The 27,845-nt window shown below is 34.6% G+C and overlaps 3 protein-coding genes across 4 annotated transcripts in view; 1 reads left to right on the top strand and 2 right to left on the bottom strand.

Annotated features, from left to right (window-relative positions):
* LOC139820964 (uncharacterized) overlaps positions 1–27,845 on the bottom strand; it is a 169,569-nt gene that overhangs the window by 34,267 nt on the left and 107,457 nt on the right. The window lies entirely within an intron of this gene.
* The window catches only part of LOC139820965 (uncharacterized), a 134,575-nt gene continuing 120,909 nt past the window's right edge, over positions 14,180–27,845 (top strand). Inside the window, exons 1-2 of the mRNA XM_071791591.1 lie at positions 14,180–14,567; positions 14,771–14,807. Coding sequence (XP_071647692.1) covers positions 14,563–14,567; positions 14,771–14,807 — 42 coding nt within the window. The 5' untranslated portion in view covers positions 14,180–14,562. The remainder of the gene's footprint in view (positions 14,568–14,770; positions 14,808–27,845) is intronic.
* LOC139820967 (uncharacterized) lies at positions 17,160–21,738 on the bottom strand. The gene is made up of 7 exons (XM_071791608.1): positions 21,577–21,738; positions 20,723–20,966; positions 20,514–20,620; positions 19,419–19,538; positions 18,795–18,944; positions 18,649–18,705; positions 17,160–18,052 (listed from the first exon to the last, which is right to left on the bottom strand). Exons 1-7 carry the CDS (start codon positions 21,704–21,706, stop codon positions 17,874–17,876), a joined length of 987 nt encoding a protein of 328 aa, XP_071647709.1. The 5' UTR covers positions 21,707–21,738; the 3' UTR covers positions 17,160–17,873.

The following is a 27,845-nucleotide window of genomic DNA, read 5'->3' as shown; positions in this document are numbered from 1 at the left end:
GGTGGGAGGGAGGAGGAGGAGGGTGGCTTTTTTGCAGACGCTCGTGCTAACGATGCAAATGTCGCGAGCGTGATATCGAACGAACATGGGGCGGACGACGTGCGCTTGATTTACGCGCGGATAGTTTTATATCGCAATGGACTAAAAGTCCCAATCGATCCTGTTCGTGGAACGTCACGGGCAATGTGATTTATGTTACTGCACATCTGCGAGAGAAAAGTAAATTTGACATGAAAACTTTGCGCACTTGAAATCTTCAATATTATTGATATTTTAATCCTCGATTTGCAGAGATTACGTTTCATCTCTTCTTTAATTCGCGTGTATATCTCTCGTTTGTTTTTTTCCTCGATAAATTTACTTTTATCGTTACATTTTTATTCGCTATACGAGTGTTATTGAGAAAAGATAGCCTTCTTAAATTTCTTGCATAGCTTTAAAGGCATGGAAGAAAAATGAGGAATGTGGCTTCATATTGCCTGTAATATTACCGGTATTACCAAGAATAATAAAAATGTTCTCTTTTACATGTCGTTAACTGTTCCCTCGCACTTTATGAATCAGGCCGCAATGATAAAGGGACCGTAATTTCGTGCAGCGAAAGTCATGAATGGCAGCTTATAAAAGACCGCGCAAACGTCAAATAACGTTGTTTCCCGAGATTGCAGGCACTTTTAATAAAGCGGCTATCCGCACACGGTGCGCAAATCTGCTCCTTTTTTTTTTAGAACTTTATGTCGGGGCATTTGTAAGCCGGCTTAAAGCGCAGCTTGACGCAAAACAAAAATAACGTATCCGAGTAGATAATCCTGAAATACGAGTCGTAGATATCAATTCAAGCAGCAGCAACGAGACCGTAGTCGGTGAGCAAGAAATTTATTCGTAGATTTGCAACGCGGTATCTCGCTCGTTTGCCTCGAGACACGAGCATCGTAACACTTGTTGCACCCCCACGACGAACGCGAAAGAAACCGGAAATAAACGGCTGCACGAAGACAAAAAAAAATGCGGTCGATAGCGCAGGTATCGATTATTTTGTGCGGCGCCAATTTTTTTTAGATTTTCAGTTGCAAGCGTTTGTTACATTGGCTGTCTTTTGTGCGCGAAAATGTCGAGCCGAAGTGGTTTCGATGAAATTGACTTTATCACGTGATACATTTATCCATCATGACGCGAACGATTCTTATAAATTCAATTTTTTAGAACTTTAGTTGCTGAAGCAACTAAAATCTTTTTATTGGCCACGTTCGCGGAATATCATCAAAAGTCAAGTTACGCGCGCAGGGAGATAACAGAGCTGCCACGATAACTAAATGTAAACGTTATTGCTTTATCGAGAAAGCAATTTGCAAGCCTTGTATTTTCCAGCGTTCGCGTTTTATTTAGAAATCAAATATCTGCGCGGCGGCGCGGCGAGTAAGTTTTATTCGCTAACAAGCATCGCGATCGCGTAAAACATGCAATTTATCGCGCCGACCTTATCTGGTATCGCGAAAATCGTAATTCCGTGCAGCGGAAAATTCAGAGAGGAAGAGAAAGAAGGAGTTTCATGATGATAACAGTTTAAATTACATTCCGCACATGCGCTTCCGCATAAACAACTTTTATTGAGATTTTAACTTTGTTGCGCTTGTAGTACGCGACGAACGGATAAGCGTTAGTCATACTACTGCATTTCTGGTTCGAACGAACCGTAAATGCAACCTTTTTTTTCCTTTTTTTTCTTTCTATCGGGCGCTTCATTGTCGCAAAATATTATTGAATCTATCCGCAAGCTGTTTAATAACTGTCTTCTTCCCGTTCCAATTAGCGTGAACGAGAGATTGAATTTTGCCAGAGATAATCCGCATTTAATTATCCCTTCTCTCGATCATTAGCTCTTCCAACCTTCCATCCTTTTCCTCGTTTTCTGTACGTCATCTCTTTCTCCCATCTTCCATATGGCGAAAACAACAACGCAATTTCTGCGTATCAGATGAACGGAAATAATTAGCACGTTGGATAAAATTTCGAGCGCGCGCATTAAGAATGCAAGCGGGATATGTGTAGAATTTCGAAAATACGAACTTTCCATCCACGTTTAACTTTATATTATACTTGCGATTCTTGTTGAAATTAATACTTATTAATATATGACAATATTGGAGTGTATAATAATATTTGCGCGAAATTTATAAATAGCAATAATGTATTTTATTCGCGCACTTTGAAATTTATATAGAAAATAAAAAATTCACGTTGGTGGAAAATAATTTTCTATAATCAACATATGTAGTAATTCCAATTTTTATCATTGTTTCAGAATCATGACAAATGAAACCGAACAAGGATCGCCGTTTCAGTGAGTTATTTCATACTATTGAAAATATTGTCGGTGCAAATGTCAAAATCGTATAACTGCAAAATTAAATTTCGTGCATTTTTTAAAATATATTTACCTAGATTTTTCAAGTCGTATAACAAAATCAAATTTGTCGGCTTTCAAATTTTAAAACTTTTAAAATACTAAAATAATTCTAAAATATACGAAACTTCTTTTTTTTTTTCAATTTAAAGCAATCTCCTAAAGCAATTTTTCTGAAGTCGCTGAAACTTGGTTCTTCAGTTGCAAATTTTTCAAAACCATGATTTTGACATATTATCGATAATATTGCATAAATATTCGAAATATCATTCTTATAATAATATATGATTGTGACAATGTGATTCTCCCACACATAGCGCAATACGCATTTACACAAGCGAATAGAATTAATATTATACAATTTATACCGCAAATGCATAAATATTGCAGGCTTATAATAATTTTTTATTTATAATTTAAATCGCACTAATTGCAACAATGCATTTTTCGCGTGATATACAAAGTAATTTAAGATAAGCTGATCGTTAAATATTATTCGACGTTAAGCCATGAAGGGCAGCATCGTGCTTGTGCAATGTATTAGGAGATAACACGAAATGAGGAAAAAGAAATAAAAGTAAAATAACGTTCTCGAAAAATAAAAAGGTAACTGCTCGAGAAACTAGGTCGCCGAGAATAAAGTTACGGAATAAAGTCTACAGTTATGTAAGGACATGAACTTTGCCGGTCGCTAATAATAGAGAGAATTGATAAAGTCACGAGACAATAGCGTCAATTTACGACATAGATTTCATATACCGTTGCTATTTACGAACATGAGTTATCATTTCTCTTGTATTTTGCACTTGAATACTTATATGCATTTTGATATATTGAAATATTCCGCATGGGCAACTGCGCGCATATTCGAAAACGTGACCAATATATGCCAAATCCCGTTTTACTCGCCAAATTGTTATTATCATTAGCCATACACACAATGCAATTATTCAGACAATCTATTAAATCCCATCAATCAAACCGTTTATTTTTATTAAAATAACGTAACTGCAGTTTTGCATTTGAATGACATGCTAATGCATATTAATGCATTAATACGTCGATTGTGTACGGATTTTCGATTAACAAAAATAACTTACAGAACAAACTGCTCAATTACACTGCTGTCTCGTAACGTGCTGACTCGCGCTTACTACGTATCGCGAATAATTTCACGGCTAAAGTCCGTTTTTCCAGTTGAGATTTCAGGTCGAGCTGCGTATATCCTCGAAAGAAGGATCTCGTTGTTCGCACGCACGACAAACGCATGAGAAATTACGTTACTGTCATTACAAACACAGAATTCGCAATAATCCGCGCAAATTCGATATTTGTCGTGGCGCAACATCGACGATCGGCGATGAATTTTGCCGGGGAAAAACTTTTCACGCTGACCCGTAAACAATTACGATAATCAAACGCCACAGTCGAATTTAATTGCCAGTATCTCGCCGCTGGATGGAGGTCAGTCTAATTTGCGATCGCATTATTATCGGCAATACAGTAGGCGCACGGTGATTCACTCTCGGACTGATCTATAGGGTCTATTTGCGCACGGCAAATTGTGTACTCTGTCCGGTATTAGGATTGCGTCCGTACGCGAACGGCGGTTTAATAACGTGCTCGCCGATCGACCGCATGTCAACCGGACGAGCACTTGTCAATTCCGAGGACGAGAGTCATCGATCATGCATGAAACGTAGGGTTAAGTAATCTGCATCGTCAAGCAGACAGCCGAGCTGCAGACGTAAGCCAGCAGCAGCAGGAAGGGCTGCTCTAGTATAGCTGCAGCACAGAGCGCTGGTTTACCCTTTGATATGCCGTTGACGTACGCTCCAGGGCAAATGAACTGACACGGCCGTGGATAGATTTGAAGGGCCAAGTGCCTAATTCTATATAATAATCTATAATAATTCCTTCTAAACCTACGGTTTAAACCTACGGCATTTATAATCCAATAATATTGATCTACGAAGATAATTTTATTCCTTCAAGCTTTCCTTAGCAGAGATTAATTAAATTCTAACTATAGGATCCAAAGCTGAAATGATTACCGTTATTAGGGAGATAAAAACGCGAAAAACCGAAGAAAGTATCTCTCTTTGTGCATGTGGCTCGCGATCCGCATAAAAGTCAGGAATTTGAAGTAGATTGGGTAGAAGAAATAGGGGAGAGGCTCTTGAGGACGAATTCAAAGATCGCGCGAGATTAGATACATCTTCGGGGAGTACGTCGGCTGAATGGCAATGCCTGCGATGCAAACGCGAATGGAGGCCGTCTCCGTAAGAGGACCACCTAATCTACATTTACATGACTTTCAACGTATCACGCGAGAATGGAATGGATCCCCCAACAAAGCCTCGAAGGTCCAATTTCTCTTTCGTCGGCGAGAAAGTCGGCAAAAGAAGGCCTCGAGCGAGCTTACGACAATGCCGTCCTAAGTTGATTCCAAAGAGGTTCGGAAGAAGGCGCCCGAGTGGCGGCCGAGAGACCATTGTTGTGCGTGCAAACAACGAGATCCTTCGAGGATATGTAGCTCGGTCTGAAAATCTCGACCGGGAAAACAGCTCCGAGCTGTAAAACTATTTGCCGCTACTGTTCATTTAAAAAATACGAATCTCTGTATTAAAACGTGAAAATATTTAGGAAAACATTCATTGAATAGTTTGAGGGAGAGATCTGTGTGAGCAAATTTAAACTTATCGTGACTTTCACCTTTACAAATCAATAATAGATATTGAAAAAGTGTTTTTCTCTAAACGAGAAACATCTCCTGTTATTATGTTATTGAGAATAAGTGCAGTGAATAATTCAATAATTCGTAGGTATAAATTAAAAATGTTTACACATAACATAATATGTTTGCGAAATCATGTAAAAGCTTGAATGTTTGTGAAATGGCAGGCAATACATATTACATCGATGGCTGGAAGAGGAGAGAGCTCATATTTCGGCATTATATTTTCCATAAAATTTGTCTCGGTCACATATATATTCCCGACGTAAAATTGCACTCCCGTCGTTATAAATTGCATACAGCGCGTGTAAGGCCTTTATATCTCGGATGCGGTTGCCGAATTCACGCATTTTACGACGAGTATACGAAACTCGTGTAAAGTCGCCTCCGACAGAAATACCGCCCGGCGCGTTATTTACCTCGTTCACTATGAAAGAGATATTATTAAAGAAAAGACATTTTAGCGTAAAGTACGGTGGATATTTACTACAATTAAATGCAGTACTTGCAAAAATCAATCAACATATTTAAAAATTGAAAGACATTAAATTTTTTAACTGTTATTTCTTCAGTTAATCATCTTCTACTTCTAATCTAATTCGATATAAAAAAAAACTATGCCCTTTCATCTGCAGATAATGGTAAAACTTGTTGTCAAAAATAGTACTTTACGAGATTTTATTTATTAGATAATTTTCGATTCTGTCGAGAAATACCTATTATTCCGAATCGAATCGCTTTCTTGTAAGCTTGGAAACTAACAAGGATGCTGCGCATTCTATCGATCCGTGAAATGCAATAAAAATAATCTCGTATTTTTATCGTAGTTTTATTGTGGTTTTTGAAAACGCAGAGCAAAACGGTAAACAAGACGATCATTCGTATTTCCTTTGTAGTTTCAAGATATACGTGAAATCCGTTCAAGTCGCGTTCTATATTATAAATCTCTTTTAAATTCGTTGAAGCAATTCATACAACGGAAATAATTGAAAATTTCTTAAGAAGTAATAATTACAGGGAACATTAGAATATCTTTATATCTTTATTATGTCTCTCATTTAAAATAATTTTAAATGTCATATAATTAAAGAAATCAACTTGCGCATATTGAGTTAGTAAATTGAATGCAAAAAGCAAACGCATCTTCAAACGTCCTCACCGGTAAAAGCTTGCGAAAGCCATTACCGACGCGGCAGAAGCTTTTCTTCGATCGCAAATTCCGTCCTCTGCCACGACTGCTCGGCGAACTTCGAAAGCGATGAGATCCAGATGGCTGCTAGTTTCGCAAACTTCGCTGACCAATTTCTCACGACCGAGGAGCGACGCCGCGAAGCAGGTCCAAGACATTACGCGATACTATGGTGGTGACGCTCCTATAATTAATGATCCCATAAGCCGGAATTATCACAACGATGCACCGCGTTGATATCGATCCCCGAAGTCTAGAGAACCGTGAAACACTTCTCCTCGCCGAGTCATAATTAATAGATAGTAATCAAATATTATAGTCCACCGCGCGGAGGATTGCCCTCCCGACGGTAAATTACTATAGCGGATGACGCAAAGGCATTATGATTTACAGCTGGACGAGCGCGCTTTATTGATAGCGCGATTATGGGTAAAATCTCGTACAAATACTCAATCATTATTTAATATTCTTCGTACGCGATATATCGATCATTTATACGCCGCGCTGTCATCTTCGGTCGTTTTTCCCACGTAGAGTCGAATATAATTTTTTTTCTGGTTGTAACTTAATTTGCTTTTGATTTTTTGGCTTAAATTAACTGTAAACATTTTAATCTTACATATGGTCAGCTTTTATGTGACTGAAGAAGACCAAGTAACTGTTTAACTGTAGACCAAGTAACGTTTAACTGTTTTTAATATTTTATTATTAATAAACTATATAGATTTTATTTTAAACCAACATCCGTATTTTTGTGCTCGTATCTTGGCCGTTGACCTTCTTACGAATATTTCTTCGCGTAATGTATTCATAGGATGGTGAATTTATTTAGGATTTTAACAAACCGATTATTTATTTCAATGAGAATTTTGTTTTAATTTTGCATTACTATAAATATTGCCCGAGAGGTATATTTTCGCGGATAAGCTCGGCTCATGAATAACACATACGCTGAAAAATCTTTTATATGCAAATGTTGCATTTCATATTATTCGCTAATCGAATATTAATTTTCCTCTTCTATTGTCAGTCAGTTTCGACCAAATAAAGTTTCATACTTATTTCCATAATGCAGACAAGACAAAGCATTATTTTTGTAAGAATTTTTTAGTCAAGTTAACTGTGCTTGTCGACGTAACATAAAAGAAAGTCATTAAAATCATAATTGAATTGGGCAAAAAATAATTCTTTTCTTAAATGTCACTTGAAATTAAGATGTCACAAAATCTTAGATGTTATTTGAGATTAAGATGTCACGAAATTTTCAACTTTTTATGTACTTTCTATCAAAGAAACGCACTTATAATAAAAATTAAACATTTTAATAAACTCCGCGCGCATAAGAAAGCAGTTTAAAATGTGCCTCGTAACTTTATTCTTGCGTCACTTTTCCGTATGTGAAAAAGAACGGCGGAGGCCGCGCCGAAACGTAAAAGTAATTTGTTGGATGAAAGCGCCCAGCGCCAAGCAGGGAGCGGGACCCGCCGAAACTTTTATTTCAACTTTTAATCCGTCAAAGCGTTCATCAGGGAAAATTTGCGCGGGGAAAAAAATTAATCTGATAAAATAGCTCACGAGAGTGGACATGGTGGGACGCGCGAGGGAGATAGTGCAGCTTAATAACGGTAACGGAATGAAATACTGCCACTTAAAAGACCTCCGGGCGAAAATAAATACGGGGAGATAGAACGTACAGGTAATGCGTTTATTATTCCCGGAATGGCGTTTCACAAAGTTTCCATTACCAGAGTAGCGTTGTGACGAGACGAGAAGCGGTGTCGTAATGCGACTACGGTGCTCCGATCGTCGCGAGTGCAATTTTCTAGCGCGACAGTAAGGAGAGACTGGAGAGACGTTTTTCAGCGTGATAATTAACCATGGGGGAAGGGTCGTAAATTACGACAAAACAGGTACTCGATAAAAATGAACGTGCGCGAAAAGGGGTCGCGCTGTTATTACCGCGATGCAAATCGTCATTTGCGAATTTATCAGACCGACGCGACGCGGAGCGTCGCAAGAAAAATGTTTACAGTCACAATATTGCCGCAAACTCCCCAAGTTCTTGGCTATATATATGTTGGGCTGCTCGAAAAAGTTTTGGTACAACGGCAAGCAAAACAGTTATTAAAGTTACGTTATAATCACTTTGCTAAGCTCTTCGTCTGTTAACTTTGCAGATTTTACGAGCGCTCCTGTCTACGTCTGTCGTAAGTTTCGGAGTAAAAAATCTCGCAGTTAATACCTAAATATCGAATTTTTATAATCAATCTCTGCAAAATGGCTTTCGACACAATGAAATTTGACGTACATGATTTATCCGAGTTTCGATAATGTATCAAATGATCGAAACCTCAATTGTAATCATATGTACGATCATGAATTCAGCGTTTGCTCAGCTGCGATTATTCGTACCAGTTCATTAACCGCCGAGACATCGCTCTCCATTTATCGCCATTAACCATCGGCCATAAATATGCCTGTTGCGACACGAGCAGCCTTCGAGATCTTAATCAAACGAATCGGGAATTACGGCGGTGTAAATTAATAATGCAGCAACACACCAACATCGTCTCTTGCCGTGCCCGCGATTGGCCCAACAAGCTTAACAGCCCGCCATTCATCTTGCGGGATCGATCGCAAGCCCTTGCATGAATCCGCGCGTTCCCGAATCCGAAGCTTATCGGAGAGGGCAGCGGGATGCCGGAGTCATGGGGCACACAAGCGCACACAACACAGGAAACCGGAAGCGGGATAGATGAACGCGAGTCCGATCCTCGGCTATAACGCTCTCTCCTTAGCTTTCTTGCAGACCCTGAAAAGCTTTCGGAAGAGGCACCCCCGGTTTATCATAATTGCATCTCCGCGGCATCCAAACCTGGCTCTTCTCTCCTAACGAGCACGCAGCGCGACGCGGGCAACGTAGTAGCTCGGGAAATTAGTATCCGGGTTAGTTTATGCCAAACCGTCAACGTCATGAATTATGGATACATCGGCCAGTCCGCGTTTTGCCGTGTGCATGTTTTTTCGCGCTTTTATGCGAAAGCGCGCTGTCGCTTTCCACTCGACTTTAGCCACGGAAACAAATTATTTTAAGTGTGATAGACATTAGCGTATAGTATCTATTTACTTTAGGAGAGCGATAAAAGGTACTAGAATAGTACTAAAATATTAGAAAACATTTTTTTTTTTTTTGAAAAAGAGAATTTTATTCTTAATATCGCTTAATTAATTAACAAATATTTTACTAACAAATAATAAATGTATCGCATAATTATACATGACATCTTGGATAATTACAAGGTACTTACTTCGCAAGTTTTCATTTCATTTTATGATTTAATATAGCTTTTTTCGTTAAATCAACACATGAATCGAGGCAGGATTGCGCTTCTTTGTCTGACCTACGCGTGCTTACTCCCCTAGTTGTCTCTCCAATGCGCTGCGCTGCGCCAGTGCATAGATGCCCGTTTTCCTTCACTGTCGGTGCTAAAACTTGCACCAGCAGCGGTACAGAACTCGAAAACTCTTTCCTTATGCGGGGATTAATTAAATTTCGGTGCAGCCATGAGGCTAATCTCAGATCGTGTACTTCGAAACCACTTGCGTTTTCCTCTCTTCAATGACTGTTGCGCGTGGTTAATTTCATTTGGAGAAGTCTGCTAGGAACGAATGGAATGAACTAGTGTAAGCTAAATATAGTAGTCTTTTTTTCTACCCGTGTTCTTTCGAGAATTATTTCGAGATATTTTGACCACGAAGAGACTCCAAGAAATTTAAACAATCAAGTTTAATTCGCGCTTTAATATTATGAATGCGTTATACTCAAATATATTATAGTTGCGGCGAATTTACATCCAGCTAAAAAAATCGAGCTAATATTCTCCGATCGTGTGTAAACTTTAGCTCAACTGACTCAATTATCAGATTCTAGGTTTCTCCAGATTCTTCATAAATTAAATTAAACGGCAATATTATGGTACGGTCTATACACGTACACAGCAATCAGTTAACTATAGTGAATTACGTGGAACTGCATCCCGTACAGAAATTTAGCACGACAATGGCGGGATTAGTTCTAGCAGATCGTAGGACTTCCATTGTTCGGACTCAGTCGAACCCATCTCCGTCGGTACATTCCGGATTGTCCTGACAGTCAGGCGATCCATCAGCTAATCAGTTCGCTCAGCTTGTTTCTTGAAGTATGTGCCGTTTTACATGCGGGCTGAGGCGTCTATGCGGGTGCTAAGATCGCCTTTATTCGCAAGTGTTAGTCTGTCATTAACTTCTCGGAAACTTATCTGTTGAGGAAACCATTTGGATAATAATTAATTTTCTCGCTAAGTGTTCCAAGAATATGCATACAGCGGTCATTAACCTGGAAATAGGAAAACAATAAAATTGAATTTCCTATAAATGTTTACAAATTAGTGATTGCTTCTGCAGCAGTGCAATGAAATATTCATTGCAAAGAACTCTTTTGTAATTTTATTAAATTTCTCTATAATTAAGTTTGAAATCAAGTTCCTATCAGGTTCGTTACAAATTAATTAAATAGTTTTGTTATTTATTTATACGTTTAAAACCTGATTCTCTTCAATATTCAGTTCTAAATTTCATTAATATACCGATATTGGTTTCAAATATTTCGTTATTGGCATCGATTAAATTTTCATTGAAAAAGACTCAAGCTTGTATTACGTAGAGAATATAAAAATACAGTTGATTTTCGGAACGTTTTGCATATCACAGCATGGTCGATAAAAGCAAAATGATGTGAAGCTTAACTGTAATATAAAATAATAACATTTTATGAAAGTCGAACTCCGAAAAGAACGTGATGTCTTCCTAATGCTCTTGGTGATAAATTTTTTTACGTAAATTTACAATTTTTGTGTTTGAGTCTCAAAGTCAAAGAGCAGGATTTACGCAGATGGCTGCGCCGCAAAAGCGTAAAGACCCTTGCACAATGAAAAATATAAGGAACAAGGATATAGCGATTAGAAATAAGAAATCAGGATTAAAGGTGGTGTACGTAGTATTAATACACGGCTTCCGATAGGTTAAAAATCTATTGCCTGTGTTATTCCCTATTTCTGTTGCCTGTATTTTTCATCGTGCATTCAACTTTATTCTTGATTCTTTAGTCCTAATCGCTAATGTCTGTTCCTTGTTCCTTATATTTTTTATTGTGCGGAGGCCTTTAAGGTCCGTCTATCGTAACGCGCTCGTTCTAACAGCTCTACTTTGGCCCCTGACATTCTGTTTCGCCATTTGCTGTTGTGCAACACAACTTATAACGCATTGCGATTTTATGTATATACACACAATGTTTACGACAGCTACTTTCCTTACGACCAAGATCGCTTACGATTAAAGCGTTACGATAGATGTAGATGGGGCTTTAGCTGAGCACCATCTCTGCATACTCTGCATAACGTGAAAAGTGTCACGAAAATATGGAGATTTATATACGTAATACGAAATACGTATTTCTCAAGAATTTGTATATCCTGAATATTGCTGCGGATCTAATTTTTCTCTGAAATATAATTTTTTTATAGATGAGAAAAATTCGTAATTTTCTATATACGCAGGTGAGAAAAACTGCAAAACGATGCAAATTATTTCTATTAAAAATTAACGTAGATACTAAGTATGTATATAGCAACAATATTCGTATAATAATATATAACATAATAAAAATTATGATGCTATTGCAACGAATAATACATTCGTATTTTTAATAAAAAGTAATCAATAAAAGAGTTTAGGTCGTTTGGGGAAACTTTGCTTTTCATGATTTTACTTCTCAAGGGAGCTTTTAAACCGAGTTTAAATTTTATGTCTTCTCTAATTGTTCGTTCTGCAGATTCTTCCTTAATTATATCACGGAATTGTTCCAGCGCGCTCGTTAGTACATCGAAGTTCTCAGCGACAGAGTTGTCTGTCGCTGTGACTTTCGCTATCGAGCCTGACGGTACAACTTCCGGAAACGACGCTTCTTTCATACCCTCATATTTCATTGACGCTCTTCAGACTATCACTGCCTACTTCCGGTAACTCCACCGACCCGTGCCGGGCCATATTTTAAACGGAACTTAATATAGCCGATTTATTGTCATCTTGAAAGATCGTTTATGGCGAGTTTGCAGCGCGTGCTCAGCCTACGATTTTCATTCTGTCTCCGGACCAATGGAAGTCACATTTATGTTGAATTGCGAAGCAAAAATGTGTTCAAGAATTTTTAAGGGCTCCAAAATAGGGCATAAAACTTAAAATTATTTAAAGAGTACAGTATTATTCATTTATTTGAAAAGCATATTTTAGAGAGTAATTAGAATTGAGAATCATTATTTAAGTGCACTACATATATTGGCTACGTTCGGGGAGCACGCTATTAGCGCTATTGCATCATTCTATCTTTATCGCTCATCAAGTGTAGAACAAGGATAGAATAAGCAAATAGCGCTAATAGCGCGCTCCCCGAACGCAGCCATTATCAGCTAACAGCGTTAGCTAAAGTGATTAATAAGAATTATTAATAAGAATTTTTTATTTTAATTTAAAAGTTTAATTTTAATACGTCTCATTTATTAGATTTTATTTAAAAATAATTAAATTTATTTTTTACCTACAGTTTTAGAACAGATTCATAATTTATGTGCTATGTATTTTTATACATGTGTATTTTAAAATATATTTTACATATATTGTATCCGATTCTTTAAATATTTTTCATAGTACACAGCATATGAAATTATAAATAGAATTCTGTTCTAAAATATGAATTAGGGTATGGATTCATAATAGGTTTTATTTCAACATTCTGACATTAAATCTCAAGTTTAAAAAAAGTTTATTTTTGTTTTGATCGAAAAATAAAAATTAAATTATTATGAAATTAAACTTTTAAAAAATTTTATACTCCGAAAGGAGAGAATCGCGATTTATTAATAAAGGAAACAAGCTGCTGTGCAATTCTTGCAATTTTATTTCAGTTCCTCGATTTAATAAAATTATAATTCTTGATTTATTAAACACTTGATTTATCTTACACAATTTTACTAATCTATAAGTATAAAAGTTTAGTTCTAAAAATAAAGATAATTAGTTTACGATAATAATATCTCGATAATAATTTCTCGATCGAAATAAGGTAAATCTTATTCCTACAAATAAACGTTCGTAATTAACGTGATAGGCGCACGCATTATAACTCTATTTCTCGAGATATGCATCTTGAAAATTTCGATAAACGGATTTTACACGAGTAACAGAATCTTTGCCGCGCGTAATATTTAATTTTATAACGCATTATATATTTCTCGGAAGTGAGGTGTATCTTGTTTATACACCGCGCTCGGGCGATTACATTCTCGCCGCGCTCGTACACAAGGTTGGCGCGTCTCAGCATTCCCGCAGCGACGCCGCGCCGACGCTCGAACAGGCATGTAGCAACGCCGGTCGCTCCGTGCTCGCAGTATTATTTTGCCGCGTTACTTCTCAAAATGCGATTGTTCTTTTCAAACAGTTAGCCTGCGCGATTAATCAACTTGGCGATTAACGTTCCGAGACGACGGTTGCTCACTCAAATAGATACTTCGCGCGATTTATCCGCTCGAAGTACGAGAATAGACGGAGAATAAGATGTATTAACTATCGTTTCGCGTATTTCGCAACAGACGATTACTTCCTCGCGACGCGACGTTCGGATTCAATCGTGATTTAAATTTTTCATCGATTAAAATGTACATAATTTGCCTACCATCTCCAGATTGAGAACGAAGAATATACGGATCGTCGAGCCGAGTAATTTAAGCAACGGAAAACTGAAATATATCGACCGATGCGGATCGGAATCAAGTGACAGCGCATTTAACTAATGAATGTGATCGCAATTAAGCGTGAATTCAGCATCCGTTCGTCGGATTAATTATAATCCCGCTGCCGTATACGCAGGTTCGTCTGTTCCGTTAACTTACGAGACGCTGCGGGTATAAAACGAATCGTAGCTCCACGATTGTACTATCTCACTGCGTTGTATTTTTCCATCGCGAAATACAACGACGTGCACGTCGCGTGCGATGACCATCCGAAATTCGGAAGTGCCGTGCTAAGTATCGCCGGATCGTAATTAACATGTTTTCACGAGTGGTGTGTGAGTGCAACGAACCTTGAGAATCTGAGAGGAGGAGGAGACCCTAGGAGGCATCGGGCAACGGCGGAGCAACCATGGGGTGAGTAAATTATTTCTTATTTATATTAATAATTACTTACGGAATCACAGCTTTTCAAAAATTGTATAATTACTTTATTACTGTATTTAAAATAAAAGATAAGCGAGAAATCCAAAATGCACGAATTTTTTTATATTAATTATTTTAAATATCATTACTTTGGATAATTTTGTCGCTAATTTGGATATTTTTGTATCTTACAGTGGTTGCGTTACAACTCTGCTGCTGCGCATCGTATCCGTGAGTAACAAATAACTTTTTATTTTAATTGGAACCAGTAGATCTATGAGAAATGTATCAAATATATATAAAACGTAGAGATATATGTATAAAGTTAAAAACATAGTTACAAATAAATATAAAATCTCCTGGATCCATTGCGTTTTCAGATGGACGGGCTAAAATAAATTAGTTGTAATATTTAACTCTGGACTGCGTATAATTTTCCACAACATATACGCAAAGTTATTAACATTATTAACCGTAGAGCTTAATAAATACATCATTTATCGACACATTGTCTCATTATACGGAATATACTAATTACGAGGTGCATAAATTGCTTGTAATTTATAAGCAAATTCATGAATCTGAATGAAGAAATAGAATAAACTCGGCAGAAAATGAGAAATAATAATAGTGATTTTTACGAAAATTGTCTTGTGAAATGTAATAAGGATATTATCTTGTACTTTTTACCAAACATTCTATGCACAGATAATAGATATTATCAAAAGATGCTATTAGATAAGAATACAATGAAAGAATACAATATGTTGATTTTAATATAAAGTATGTATTATAATTGAATGAATTTTTCAAGATGGTATTTCAATAAGTATAACAAAAAAATAAATAAAAAGAACTAGAAATAACAAAAGGCTATAAATTAACTTTTTTTAAATATAATGTTTCTATTTAATGTTAATGCTTCTTTCATAGCTTTTAATGCTTCATTCATATCTCATGGACAACGGAGATTCAAACAAGATGTTTATTGAATTAAATGTATAATGTATTATACAACAATAAATAAATTCTATACAGAATAGGAAAAAAATCCAAAAATAAATAATTAGTTAATTAGGCGTGATACTTTATTTACTCCTCTTTTACATTTCTAAATACTTTTTTAGATAATCTGAGGGGGTCTGCTTTTAACTCTTCTATGTTCCAGAATTAAAAATATTGTATAATCTAACGCAATACTCAAAGATCTTTTTTGTGTGAAATACTCAAAGACTTATTTGATATTTTTTAATATATATATATATCACAAGCATGAATGAAAGAAGGATTGGAAATATTTTACAGTCTCATAACGTATCTTGATTAATTTATTTAATAAAAAGCACATTAATAGTCATTAACTGAATCTATTTTTATAACACGTCAATCATTATTCTAATCTTTTATAGCCTATCTATTCGTGTTTATTAATAATTTTAACTTATGGTATTTATATTGTTTAAAGTGAAATAATTAAGAACCAAAAAATGTTTCGTCGCGGAACAAAATTATATTTTCTCTATGAGTTAATTAGTTAAATAATCAGATTTTCAAATAATTAATTTCCAGAGTAGGAGATTAATTACGCACGGTATCATTATGGGAAATTCTGTATATTAATAATTCATAGACGGGCATATATTTCTCTAATATCAATTATTACAATTAAATGTTACTAGTATTTCAAATTTATATTTAAATTTATATCGAATCACGTAACAATATAATTTTTGTTAGGTGGAAATATTTTCTTTACTTTATTTATTTTATTTATCTAGAGCTTTTTTACTTCATTTATCTTGCTTTTGTTTTGCGTTCACAATCTATAATTTATTACAAGCTGGCAAGTCAAATTAGTACTTATGTAATATAGTTCACATATGCTTGCAATTGGTTTTCCATTGGCTCGTGAAAGGGACTAAAGGCCATGAATTTAGCGAACGTTGAAATTAATTCGTTTCTTCGTATTCGTGAGTTGCAAAGCACGGACTTCTCAACCGCAAATTACGATAAATCGCGAGTTAACGCGAGACATGCAAGTGAGTCTGTAATGCCGGCAATAATTTACGAAGTGTCAACGGTAAAACTTGGGAGTTTAAATGAGAAATAGGTAACGTTTGGCGAAACGTGTGTGAATGACTCTGTTGCCAGCTTATGCACATTACTAAGCAGACAATGTCCAGAACAGAAATTGGTTTGCCCAATATGCAGATTATTACAGCGCCGCGCCTGCAGTGCGCACCGTAAGCGAAAGCATATTTGCGATAATCGTAATAGTATGATCTTGAAAATCACCGCGGTTGAATAATTCTGATGAACATAACGTTGCATCTATCAAAAGAGATAGCACAATATCACGCTGTAACAATATTTATGTCTCTTTACAGGCAGACTTTGTAGAACCTATCGAATAAATATGTAACTAGAAATTTACATCGATGAAATATAGAATTAGAATTAAGTAATACTAATATATCATAATCACAAATATAGATCAAAGGTAATAGATTTTTAGATGCGCGAAACATTCGTCGCGTTACAGTTTATTAAGCAGAATTAAGTAATAAAACAATAATTTAAAACTTTATTCATTTATTTATCATTTATTTATTAACCCTTAAATGCCACCCGGGGTCCAGCGGACCCCAGACCCTTTACATCGATATATTTTCAAATGTTCCCTCCAAAAATGAAGCTCATGCTCCCATTGGTGATAGTTGAGTGATTGACCTACCCGTTTGTACACTTAGCAGTACTCAGTTTACTTAATTTTTTATACTATGTTGAAATTGAAATTTTAACAATATAAGCATTTTATTCTCATTTCTAAGCCTTGAACAACATTGAAAATAATTTTCATAACTAAATATAAAAAAATCAATGAGTAAGGAGACATTTTTCATGCTGGGGTCTTTTAGACCCCATGTGTCATTTACGAGATTCTTGAGAGGTGTGGCATTTATATATAAGGGTTAATAGATAATAAAAATTATTTTAAAAATATTTGCCATTCTACGTTTTGTTTTAAATCCTTAATATTATCTATAATCATAATTTACATGGAATGTGTAGAAGATTTGTAATCCATTTTTTTTTTCAACGTGCAATATATAAAAATATGCTTCTATTGTCAATCGAAAGCAGAAATGCATACATTAGAATATTATGAAATATTACATAATTAACATATTACATAATTAACATACATATATAGAAGTTTTAACATTTACGTACTAATTTACTATAATCCTGAGTCATACAACGAAAGTAATCACATTATCACAGATTTTGAAATGTTTAATGTTGGAAAGACGGATGCTTTGTGACATCGCATTCCTCATCTGGTAAACGCTGACAAGTGGGTACAGGAGGTACCTCGCAAACGCATTTAACGCACACAGAACTATAATCTGTAGCTTGATTCAACTCATCGTCGCGGTGCATCGTCAAATTGCCGAAATGACAAACGTCCTTATCTAAAAAGAATAAGTCTCAATGAAACATCTTTACATGATAAAATTAACTCTAAGATATTATATACCTCTTCGAGTATTTTATTATTGCTTAAATCTAACTAAAAATTTTCAAAACCAAAATATATCAAAAGAGACTTTAAAAAATAGATAAATAAATAAAATAAAATGGTTTTTAACGAACGAACGTCAAACGCGCTATAGATGTGACGTGTTAACTGACACGCCTATAACATAATTTCCTATGCTGGGGATAACGATGACCAAATTAATTATCATTTTATAGGATTGCAACAGAAATTGATTTGCGCGGTGCTTTTCGTATGCAACATTTCTCGCAATTAACTTTCATTTCATGCTATTCAAAGCACAGTCATAATTAGCATCGCTTGAATGTTCAAATGCGTGTCGATGCATCATTTATGTTTCAATTCAATAAACGAATTAGCTCGTAGAAAATATATCTTTACATTTTTTTTATAAGTCGATAATTAGTAAAATTAATAAAAGACCAGGTCAAATTCTTAAGAGTATCAGTTATCTCGGATTGTTCAAAAACTATTATATTTCTATTCTATATTGTTAAATATGAAACGTACCATCGGGATTTTTGTCACCAGACTTCTCATTGTGAATAACAGTGTCGTTGTCGTTTTCTAAAAAAAAACCCCCCAATAATCGTTATCGTTTAAATAAAATTGACATATATTTGCTTATCACGCAAAATTGCAACTCGCGAACTTACGACATCTCGAAGATACACTGCAACTAGTCTGCGGCGATTGATCGGCATAATAAACCGGAGCGCAGTTATTAACAATGTCGCTTGCATGACGGAAATCGGGACTGCAATATGGATGTTTAGGCTTCATGCAGAAAGGTTCGACGTTTTCCCCTAAAACCGTATAATTTTTTATGGATGTAAGCATAAATTATATAGTTTTAAATTAAAAATTTATATCACAGAATTGTTACAGTTCACACATTACTGAAATACGATTTTAGTCTTAATTATTATTATGACAAATACAATATATAGGTATGTATATTTATGATATACAACAAGTGTTGAATTATTTAATTTACTGGCTTATTTGTCGACCAGCAAATAAGCCAGTAAATAATTATTCATCAATATATTGCATCAATGTAAGTTTCCATAATACATCTGTTTCATTGAAAACTGACAATTCGTTTATATTTGTCATATTTGTCATAAGAATTTCGTACACCGTATATAAAAATATAAATGTTGAGAATAACATTGAAATCACTCATTAACATGTACCTATTTTATATACATGTTGTACCAAAGTATCTAGCACTGAAAAATTTTAAATAACATAAAAGTACCTAGGATTATCTTTACCTTCATAGCCCGGCTGGCATACACAGTTTAAATCCGGGTCACTCTCAACTTCGAAGTATTCTCCATCTCTATATTCCTTTCCGTTTACATTACAGATAGCTCTGTCTTCGGGATTTTCAGCTACAAGACGTAAATGACTTTATTTAAATGTTATATATAGATTTTAGGATAGAAATGTCTTTTTTTGTCGGCAAGTGGATTGCTATTGTTGAATATGAAATTTAACCTTTAGAGGACGGGCAGGTTTTTTCATGATTTTTTATGATTTTTATTTAAAAGTTCCATATATGTGTTATATTACGAAAAATTGCATAACACATTCATATGATTGTAAATTTAAAAAAAATTATTGTTTATATTTAGAATGAAAAACATGGAAATACTTTTTGTAAAATCTCATTATAAAAATATATTTTGAAATTCAGAGCTAAAAAATGCAAACAAACTCATAAGGAGGACTTTGTGAGAAAAAAATTTTGATTTACAATGTTTATGCATATATTTAATAATGTTGTTTTGTATGTATTTTCAAAGCAAGATATAACACACATAGAGGCATATCGCACTCACGACACATTTTGGTCTTCGACAAATATCTTTTTAAACGTTTATACCTTATTAAACGTTGTCGTTATCCTGAAGAATTTGCTTCAGAAGATAAGAGTAATCGCTTGAATTCTCGGCCTTGAATTGGCCATTCTTACTTGTTTCCCTTAGATTCCCGGAACTACGGAAACTCAGTAACCCAAAAAACCCTTATATGTATGATATTTTAGCGCGTAAACAGTTTGACGCCTAAAAATAGGCTTCCCGTCCTCTAAAGGTTAATTATACTAAAGCAATTTTATTGTGGCTTTCTGGTTAACAAAAGTTCGATAAATATATCAGCTAAAAAGGATATATCGCGAAAATGTAAAATTATTAAAAATTTATCTTTTTAATTATAATGATTCTATCGAGAAAGAACATAATTGGAATATAACTACGTGAATTTAATATAATATTTAAATGCATAAAAATCAGTGTTATCATGTTGTCAATTTATCGCGAATATATATGGAGAAAATTTACAACTCTTAATTAGATTATGCTTACGACACACTTCCTCGCCGGGACAACATTGGTCCGGGGAATTCTTTCTATAGCAATTTGGTTTTGCTGGTCCGTGGAAACAATCAACTATCGCACAATTAAACGAGGCGCTATATTGAAAGCAATTACGTAGTTTTAATAAGTGGAATTTAATAATTAAAGTATTAAAAGGAGACAACAATCAAAAAATTGATGTGAAAGTCTTTACTTACATGCCATCATATCCTGGGGAGCAGGTGCAACCAATGTCACAAGGATTCGCATCTTCGTCTTTGAGTTTTTCTCCAACCGCGTACTCTTTACCATTGACATAACACTTGGAAGTGGATCTATTTTTTAGATGGTCACAGTTGTATTCGGTCGCGCAACAATCGCCCTTTTTCTCAAACACCGGAATACAATTGAGAGCCTTGTAATACGCCAGTGGACCCGGGCATTTTGTTTTATCGCATTCCTCTTTACAAAAACAAAGAATTTAAAAACATTTAATGCTATATATTATTGACCGCGATAAAAATGGATGTTTACTAGGATAAGAGAATCGTTCTGAGTGCTTAGAGTTGCGTCGTTATTCGTCCTAACAGAATTTTGAGTTAGACATAGAATTATTCACGAAGTCAAAATGTCGAAGTTTTTACCAATTATACTGAATCAATTTTTAAAAATCTCTAAAAAGTGCGTCGTATCGTTATTTCAAAAATTTTATTGCACTTGGCAAAAACATGTTTTTAATTAACAAATTAGTTAATGAAATAATTATTATATTAACCGTTATTTATTATAAAGCATTTATTTTGTTACATAAAAGTTTTCCGGCGTTGTAGTAAATGTGTCTTATAAATGCATTTATAAAGAATTTGGCAGTTACTCAAAACATTTAATTGACAGTTACTTGGCAGTTACTCAAAACGAGATTACGTTGGAATATTCGATAAAAAATAATAAATGACTTATTGCCTTACTGTAAGATTGTAAATGAGATCAATATTCGAATAACTCTTTTTACAACAATTTATCGCACGTTTCCCGTACCGCAAGCGTCGCTTCTCTATCGTTTGCGACTCACCTTGATCAGCCGCGATTGTGACGGTGATGAACGCCAGATAGGCGCATATCTGAATGAAAGAACGAGAGCCACGACGTGTCATGTTCGAGCAGTGTGAAAACTTGCGCGACTTGCGTCTGCGCTGCGTCATTTATACCTCGACCGGTGACCACGGTCTGGAAGTGGACACGAGAAAGACGGGGAATATATGAATGACGCAGACGCAGGAACATGCGGTATTGGAAGAGGGGAAATAGTACGTGTGTGTGCGATAGTGAATTGAAACGCACGTGAGAAACAGAATCAGAGAATATCTAGGAAGCGCAACAGAGACGAATATGCGTGCTGGAGGAGAATGAAAATGAGAGAGAGTCGTAAGCCCGCGTAGAGACGGAGAAAAATCTAGTAAGCAATATGCGAAGGAAATACAAAGAATAGAACAAGCGAAGAGAGGAAACGCGAATTGGAGAGAATAATTTGCTTTATCAGTCATCGTGCGTTGCATGCCCATTTGAATTACATGACTATTATTGTGTTGAAACAAATTATCTCTCTCGCCTTGAATCACCGCCTTCAACTTCTGTTGAATGTATTTTGTTAAATTGTTAAAAATTATCGATACTTTTTATCATGTAATTATATACTATACTTTCACTTGGCCGTAATCTTGCAAATCTTCAATGACACGAAAGCACAGAAAAGAAAGTTAGAATTTGTAATGTTGCTGTATGGTTTCTTTTGATAAAAAAAAAACTTTTTGTCATGTATGATATTAATCGGTTAGATATTAATAATCAATAAGTGATTTCTACCCTTGCAAATATCAGTTTTTATTATAACGTAATGTTTTAATTCTTACAAATATTATATTGTAAAAAACGTTTTATTTCTTACAAATATTTAAGTAAAATTTATAACGAGGTTTTGCGCGTTGTGTAAAAGTAATTACAATAGAGTTTGTGGCTGATAAGAAAATGGGCGAATTGTGTCGCAATTTCTGTAATGCGATGTATGCGGTTCACAAGTCGGCACAGGTGGTACTTCGCAAATGCATTCAGCTTTGCAAGCTAAAACATATTGTCTTTTCATTATTCCGTCACCAAGTCGCATTATGCGGTTAGATTACCATATAGACACACATTTTTTTCTGAAAAAAAGAAGAACGTTAAACGAATTATTATATTTTTACGGTATATTACAAGTAATAGCGCGTCAATTATTCTAATACACTTTTCTGTATTTAACAAATTGGGTGTGCGATAAAGTGAGTTATATATTTTGTAATTAGTTATCATTTTATAGGATCATAATATTAACGTGCTGCAGAAATTGATTTTGCGCAGTGCTCGTTATCCATATGCAATGTTTGTCGCAATTACCTCCTATTTGACGCGATTCACAGTACAGTTGTGTAATTAGTATCGCTCGACCGTTTAAACGCGTGTCAATATCTCATTTTATATACCTAACCTCACACTATATTCATATGATTATTGAATCGATTTGTCGTGAAGTAATAAATTTTTTTTTAGATGCCGCGATTCATAAAATTAAAGAAAATATAAACAAAATAACATAAGACAATTTAACAAGATAAGAAATTGATTTCTCTAGCCGTGCTAAAGTATTAATTTTTATTTTAATTCAACATGTATATGAAATATTTCAATTTTCAAAGTTATAATTGTGATTTAGAAATCTAATTGGATAACGAATGGTTAATTATAGAAACAATATAATACAGATTGGTAACTAATGCTCTTCTACATCAAGAGTTACCGTTGAAATCGATATGTGACAAATTTAACATAACGTTTAATTTAACATAGCATGCTATGCCGATATTTCTTGACAGATACACTGACTTGATCCAGTGAAATGCAGCACTGTATGGAAAAATTGAAAACAGTTTTGAAGAATTTAATAATTTCGTTTTCATATTATCTACAATTTATAATCGATGCGATAAACATTTGATATTTTTATTTGACATCATATACTTTATATCAAAATGCATTTTCTATAGATTTTGCATTATAGAATAATTGTCCATAAATGAGAAATTTAAAAAATCTACGAAGTAAAAAAAATAAGTGACATGAAATTATTCGATAATCAGAAATCCGTCAAGTATAAGCCATTGGAAATAAAGACAGGGATCGCGTTGAAAATTTTACACTAACGTGAACAAATTCCTTGCAATATGTTCACATATCTGTCACATGTGTTACCATGACAGAATAATCCCGAACTGTCGACGCGTGTGAGAAAACGTGATGTAATTTGAATAATGTGACGCCATACATGAATCTTTCATAATATTGAAAGAAAATGCGCCCATATACACGCACACATACTGGACTATATTAAATATTCATGATTGCCGCGCTCTTCGCATCAGAGAAATGAAAGATCCTTTCGGTAAAATCATGCATAACAGCAAATGGAGTTAGTAGCATATTATTTTCACATTTTGATTACTTGAAGTTACATCTTATACGTATAAATATGACATCTATCAATGTAGTAGAGTGATTTAAACGTTTAGTTAATTTTTAAACATCTTAAAAAGTATTTACCTCTCTTCCTTTCTCTCTTTTGTCTCTCTTCGCCCTTTGCGTCTCTCTTATCATTCTTCCTTTTCGCGACCGGATTATTATTTATTTCGCTGCTTCTTTTTTCATCGATAAGCAAAGTCATGCGATGTTAAATAAATAACTTATACAATTTTTTATATATATTAAAACATATAGGGATGAAATATATATATACTTATACTTTTACTTATAAAAATAAGCATTTGATATAAAGAAAGCACATAGCTGGTTTTAAGAAAGATATATAAAACTGTATATTACAAATTATAATACGAAATAAAGAAAGGGAGAGAGCCAATCAGCGAAAAAAACAATAACAGACTTCTTACATACCTTTGTGAGTTGCGGACTCACAAAGGTATGTAAGAAGTCTGTTATTGTCTTTTTCGCTGATTGGTTCTCTTCCTTTCTTTATTTCGTATTATAATTTGTAATAGATATACAGTTTTATATATCTTTCTTAAAACAGCTGTGCTTTCTTTATATCAAATGCTTATTTTTATAAGTAAAAGTATAAGTATATTATATACTTTATACCCCTCAGAATATATATATATGTATATTCTGTTAATTCTGAAAATATATGTACTTAATTTATGTCGAGGCATTATCCATGTAAAATCTGTAGTTTCTACATTTTTCATTTTTAGCGCAATTGCACGCTAGATATTCAGTCGCAAGAAAATGTTTACATCAGTTATTACAGTATGATGTATCGTCCATGAAGAATTAATTAACTTCGGTGTCTTAATTCCACCGACGCGACGGTTTTGTAGGCAAATTAAATTCTATTCGAAGCTATTCACTCAAATGTAATACTGGAAAGATACGTTGCTTAATTTAAGAGGATGAATCCTCCTACATACGCTATAGTATAATTATGCTATAATTTTTCTGTATATATATATGTATATATATATATATATGTATATGCCAATTAAAGTACAGCTCATCCGAATGTACGTCTCGTAGAAAGATTATTTCGCATAACCGACATACGTTTTACACATGAAAATAATATCAATTGCGAGCAACCTTGACAACTATTTCTTACGAGTTATGCCTCATACTTATTATTGCAAATGTAATGTTATCGATGTAAACGCATACCATACGTACAAACTTTTTACGCAGACACATATAAGTACTCGAAATAGTCTAGCTATAACGTCAGTTTATTGATTCTTCATCGTAAATTACTTGATGGCAACAACGCCTTTTGCGCGAGATTTATAGGCAACGTTATGCAAAATGATCCAGCGATAAGTCCTTATGTAAAATATTGACTTGTTATTCGCGGAAATTTGCGCGTAAAAAGTTTGTACGTATGGTATATTCACATTGATAATTATTATTGCAATAATAAGTTCGAGGTATAACTCGTAATAGATAATTGTCAAGGTTGACCGCACAATTGATATTATCTTCATGTAAAACGCACATATATCGGTCATGCGAAATAATCTTTCTACGATGTACATTCGGATGAGCTGTACTTTAATGGTAATATACTGCGATTGCTAGGAACAGTAGTGTGTTCTTGAATTGTTGCAAGTTAAATATCATTTCTCAGCAAAGCAATATGTATTTCTATTATCCATATAAGGAATATCCTTACAAAGATTTCTATAAATTTTATATATTGTATTCATAGGTTTATAATATAGTCACTTGCATTTATTTATTGATTTTATTGTTTCTATTTTATTGTTACATTCATTTATTTGAATTATTTAAAGTCTTAAAAACTCGAATTGTTTAATCGTAAATTTACATTTATAACGTAACTATCCAAGAATAAATGATGTGTTCAATAGATTTTTTTTATCTTGATAAATGCAACCTTATTTGCATAGAAATAGAAGGAAAAAATCTATTTTGGTACATACGATGAAGAAACATTGTATTTTTTATTTTATTTTTAACAAAACTGTCGGCAGACGTTCTACAAATGCAAATGGTTTCGCGGAATCGATTTGTAGATAAATTTATACGTTAATCATGTATAATCTCAGAAAATAATTTATCTTTTAACAACGGTTTTAAATAAAGTTTGTATATCCAATTATATGTAAATTACATAATTAAGAAGATGACATTAACGCTTCCGTCGGGGAATATGTACACTTTAGATAAATCGTGGATTATCCGGGTCGAATATCGCAGTATCCTCAATATATATTATCATTTCGTCAGCAATCGCCGGCTAAGACAAGTATTAACAGCGCAAACGTGATCTCCCATGCGCTAAGATAATTATTAATCGCGAAGAAACGTGCGAAATCGAATGAACGTGTCAATTGAATTAGGCAGAATGATTTTATGATAAAATGTCTCACTATTAGCTGTCCTCTCAGGTATTTCGTTTCTCACACTGAAGTATTTATCGAGATGCAGCGCTTAAATAAGTCTCTCCGAATATAAATTAGGAAAGGTGGATAAACGAAGCTTTTTGGAATTTTGAAAGGATGATCTACGGAGGATCGGGATATTAATTCTCCATTCCAAGTGACACTCGAGACGTAACGCCATTAAACGCGTTTACCGTGTCAGCCGTATGGCACTGCGTAAATCACAAGGCGGGGAAGTACTCGCAGTACCAGCTCATAACTGCGAATTTACTACACGTTGCCCCCGCCAGTACTTTACTCGGATCGTACCTCGAGCCGAATGTTCGCCATTACACTTGGTTACAGCGAGTTGGCCGATGTAAGCCGAATAAGTTCACCCGCTTGGGAAACTGATTTATCGCGTTCGAGGGATTGGGTCATTAGTCTTATCCCCGTAACTAATGACTCAATCTCGGTCGTCCCCCTCTCGACTGCGGATTTATCGACCTACAGATCCGTACGATTGAACTGAATATTTCCATGGCGGCGGTCGACCCGAACGGATGTAAATTCGCGCGAGGAGCTGGAATCAACGGAAAATCTTAATCGCGAACGCGCCGCTCTCATTTCGAAAGACTCGTCGATACGCTAAAAATTGTACGGATAAATATCCGATTAATGATAATCGATGTAATAGAGCTCTTTCGAAATAATCGATATTCACGAAATCTCATTTTTTTTTAATTATTAAGTGAAGTGCTTCATTTTTAACAGGTACTATTAATCCATTATGGCAGAGCTAATAGAGCATATATAATTAATTTTTCGATAGGAATTAGATAAAATTTAAATAAAATAACCGATTTAAGCAAAATTTACGCGTACGTCTATATTTATTATTAATTTGCAATAACTAATTTAATTTGCATTAATAAAGAATATATCTGTCATCTTGAAATCAAAAGATTCTTAAATTAATATCAATTATATCATTATGTTCGTTATTACATGATAAGAGACTTTCAACGTTTATTAATATTTTTACTGCTTTTCGCTGATATTTTTAATATTTAATGCACAAAATTAACGTTTAAATGAACTTTGAGTGAAACTTAATATTACGCGATGCGCTACGTATATACGTTACTTGCACAACTGAAAAGGTAAAGTGAGAGGACTTAATGTTCTTCATTATTTTAGTTCACTTTGCGAACGCGAAACAGTAGTAATTCAGTCTTTATTAACGCGACATGGCTTTCGGGTTTGTACATACGTTTATTAGTAATTCGATACGTCTTGTTCTCAATGTCGGCGAGATAATTAATATAGTTACGGAATGAGATAATTTTCGTATCTTGTAATG

The sequence above is a fragment of the Temnothorax longispinosus genome, chromosome 10, assembly GCF_030848805.1.
Source record: "Temnothorax longispinosus isolate EJ_2023e chromosome 10, Tlon_JGU_v1, whole genome shotgun sequence".
In the NCBI taxonomy this organism is placed as follows: Eukaryota; Metazoa; Arthropoda; class Insecta; order Hymenoptera; family Formicidae; genus Temnothorax; species Temnothorax longispinosus.
Note: the sequence above shows the minus strand (reverse complement) of the source record. Positions and strands in the feature narration are given on the sequence as shown.

Excerpts from the sequence above, each read along its gene's own strand:
- LOC139820967 (XM_071791608.1), bottom strand. The coding sequence starts at position 21,706 with ATGACGCAGCGCAGACGCAAGTCGCGCAAGTTTTCACACTGCTCGAAC. Across the intron at positions 20,621-20,722 it reads TCCCCAGGATATGATGGCAT|CGCCTCGTTTAATTGTGCGA; the intron begins GTAAGTAAAGAC and ends CTTTCAATATAG. Across the intron at positions 18,706-18,794 it reads CAGTGTATCTTCGAGATGTC|AAAACGACAACGACACTGTT; the intron begins GTAAGTTCGCGA and ends GTTTTTTTTTAG.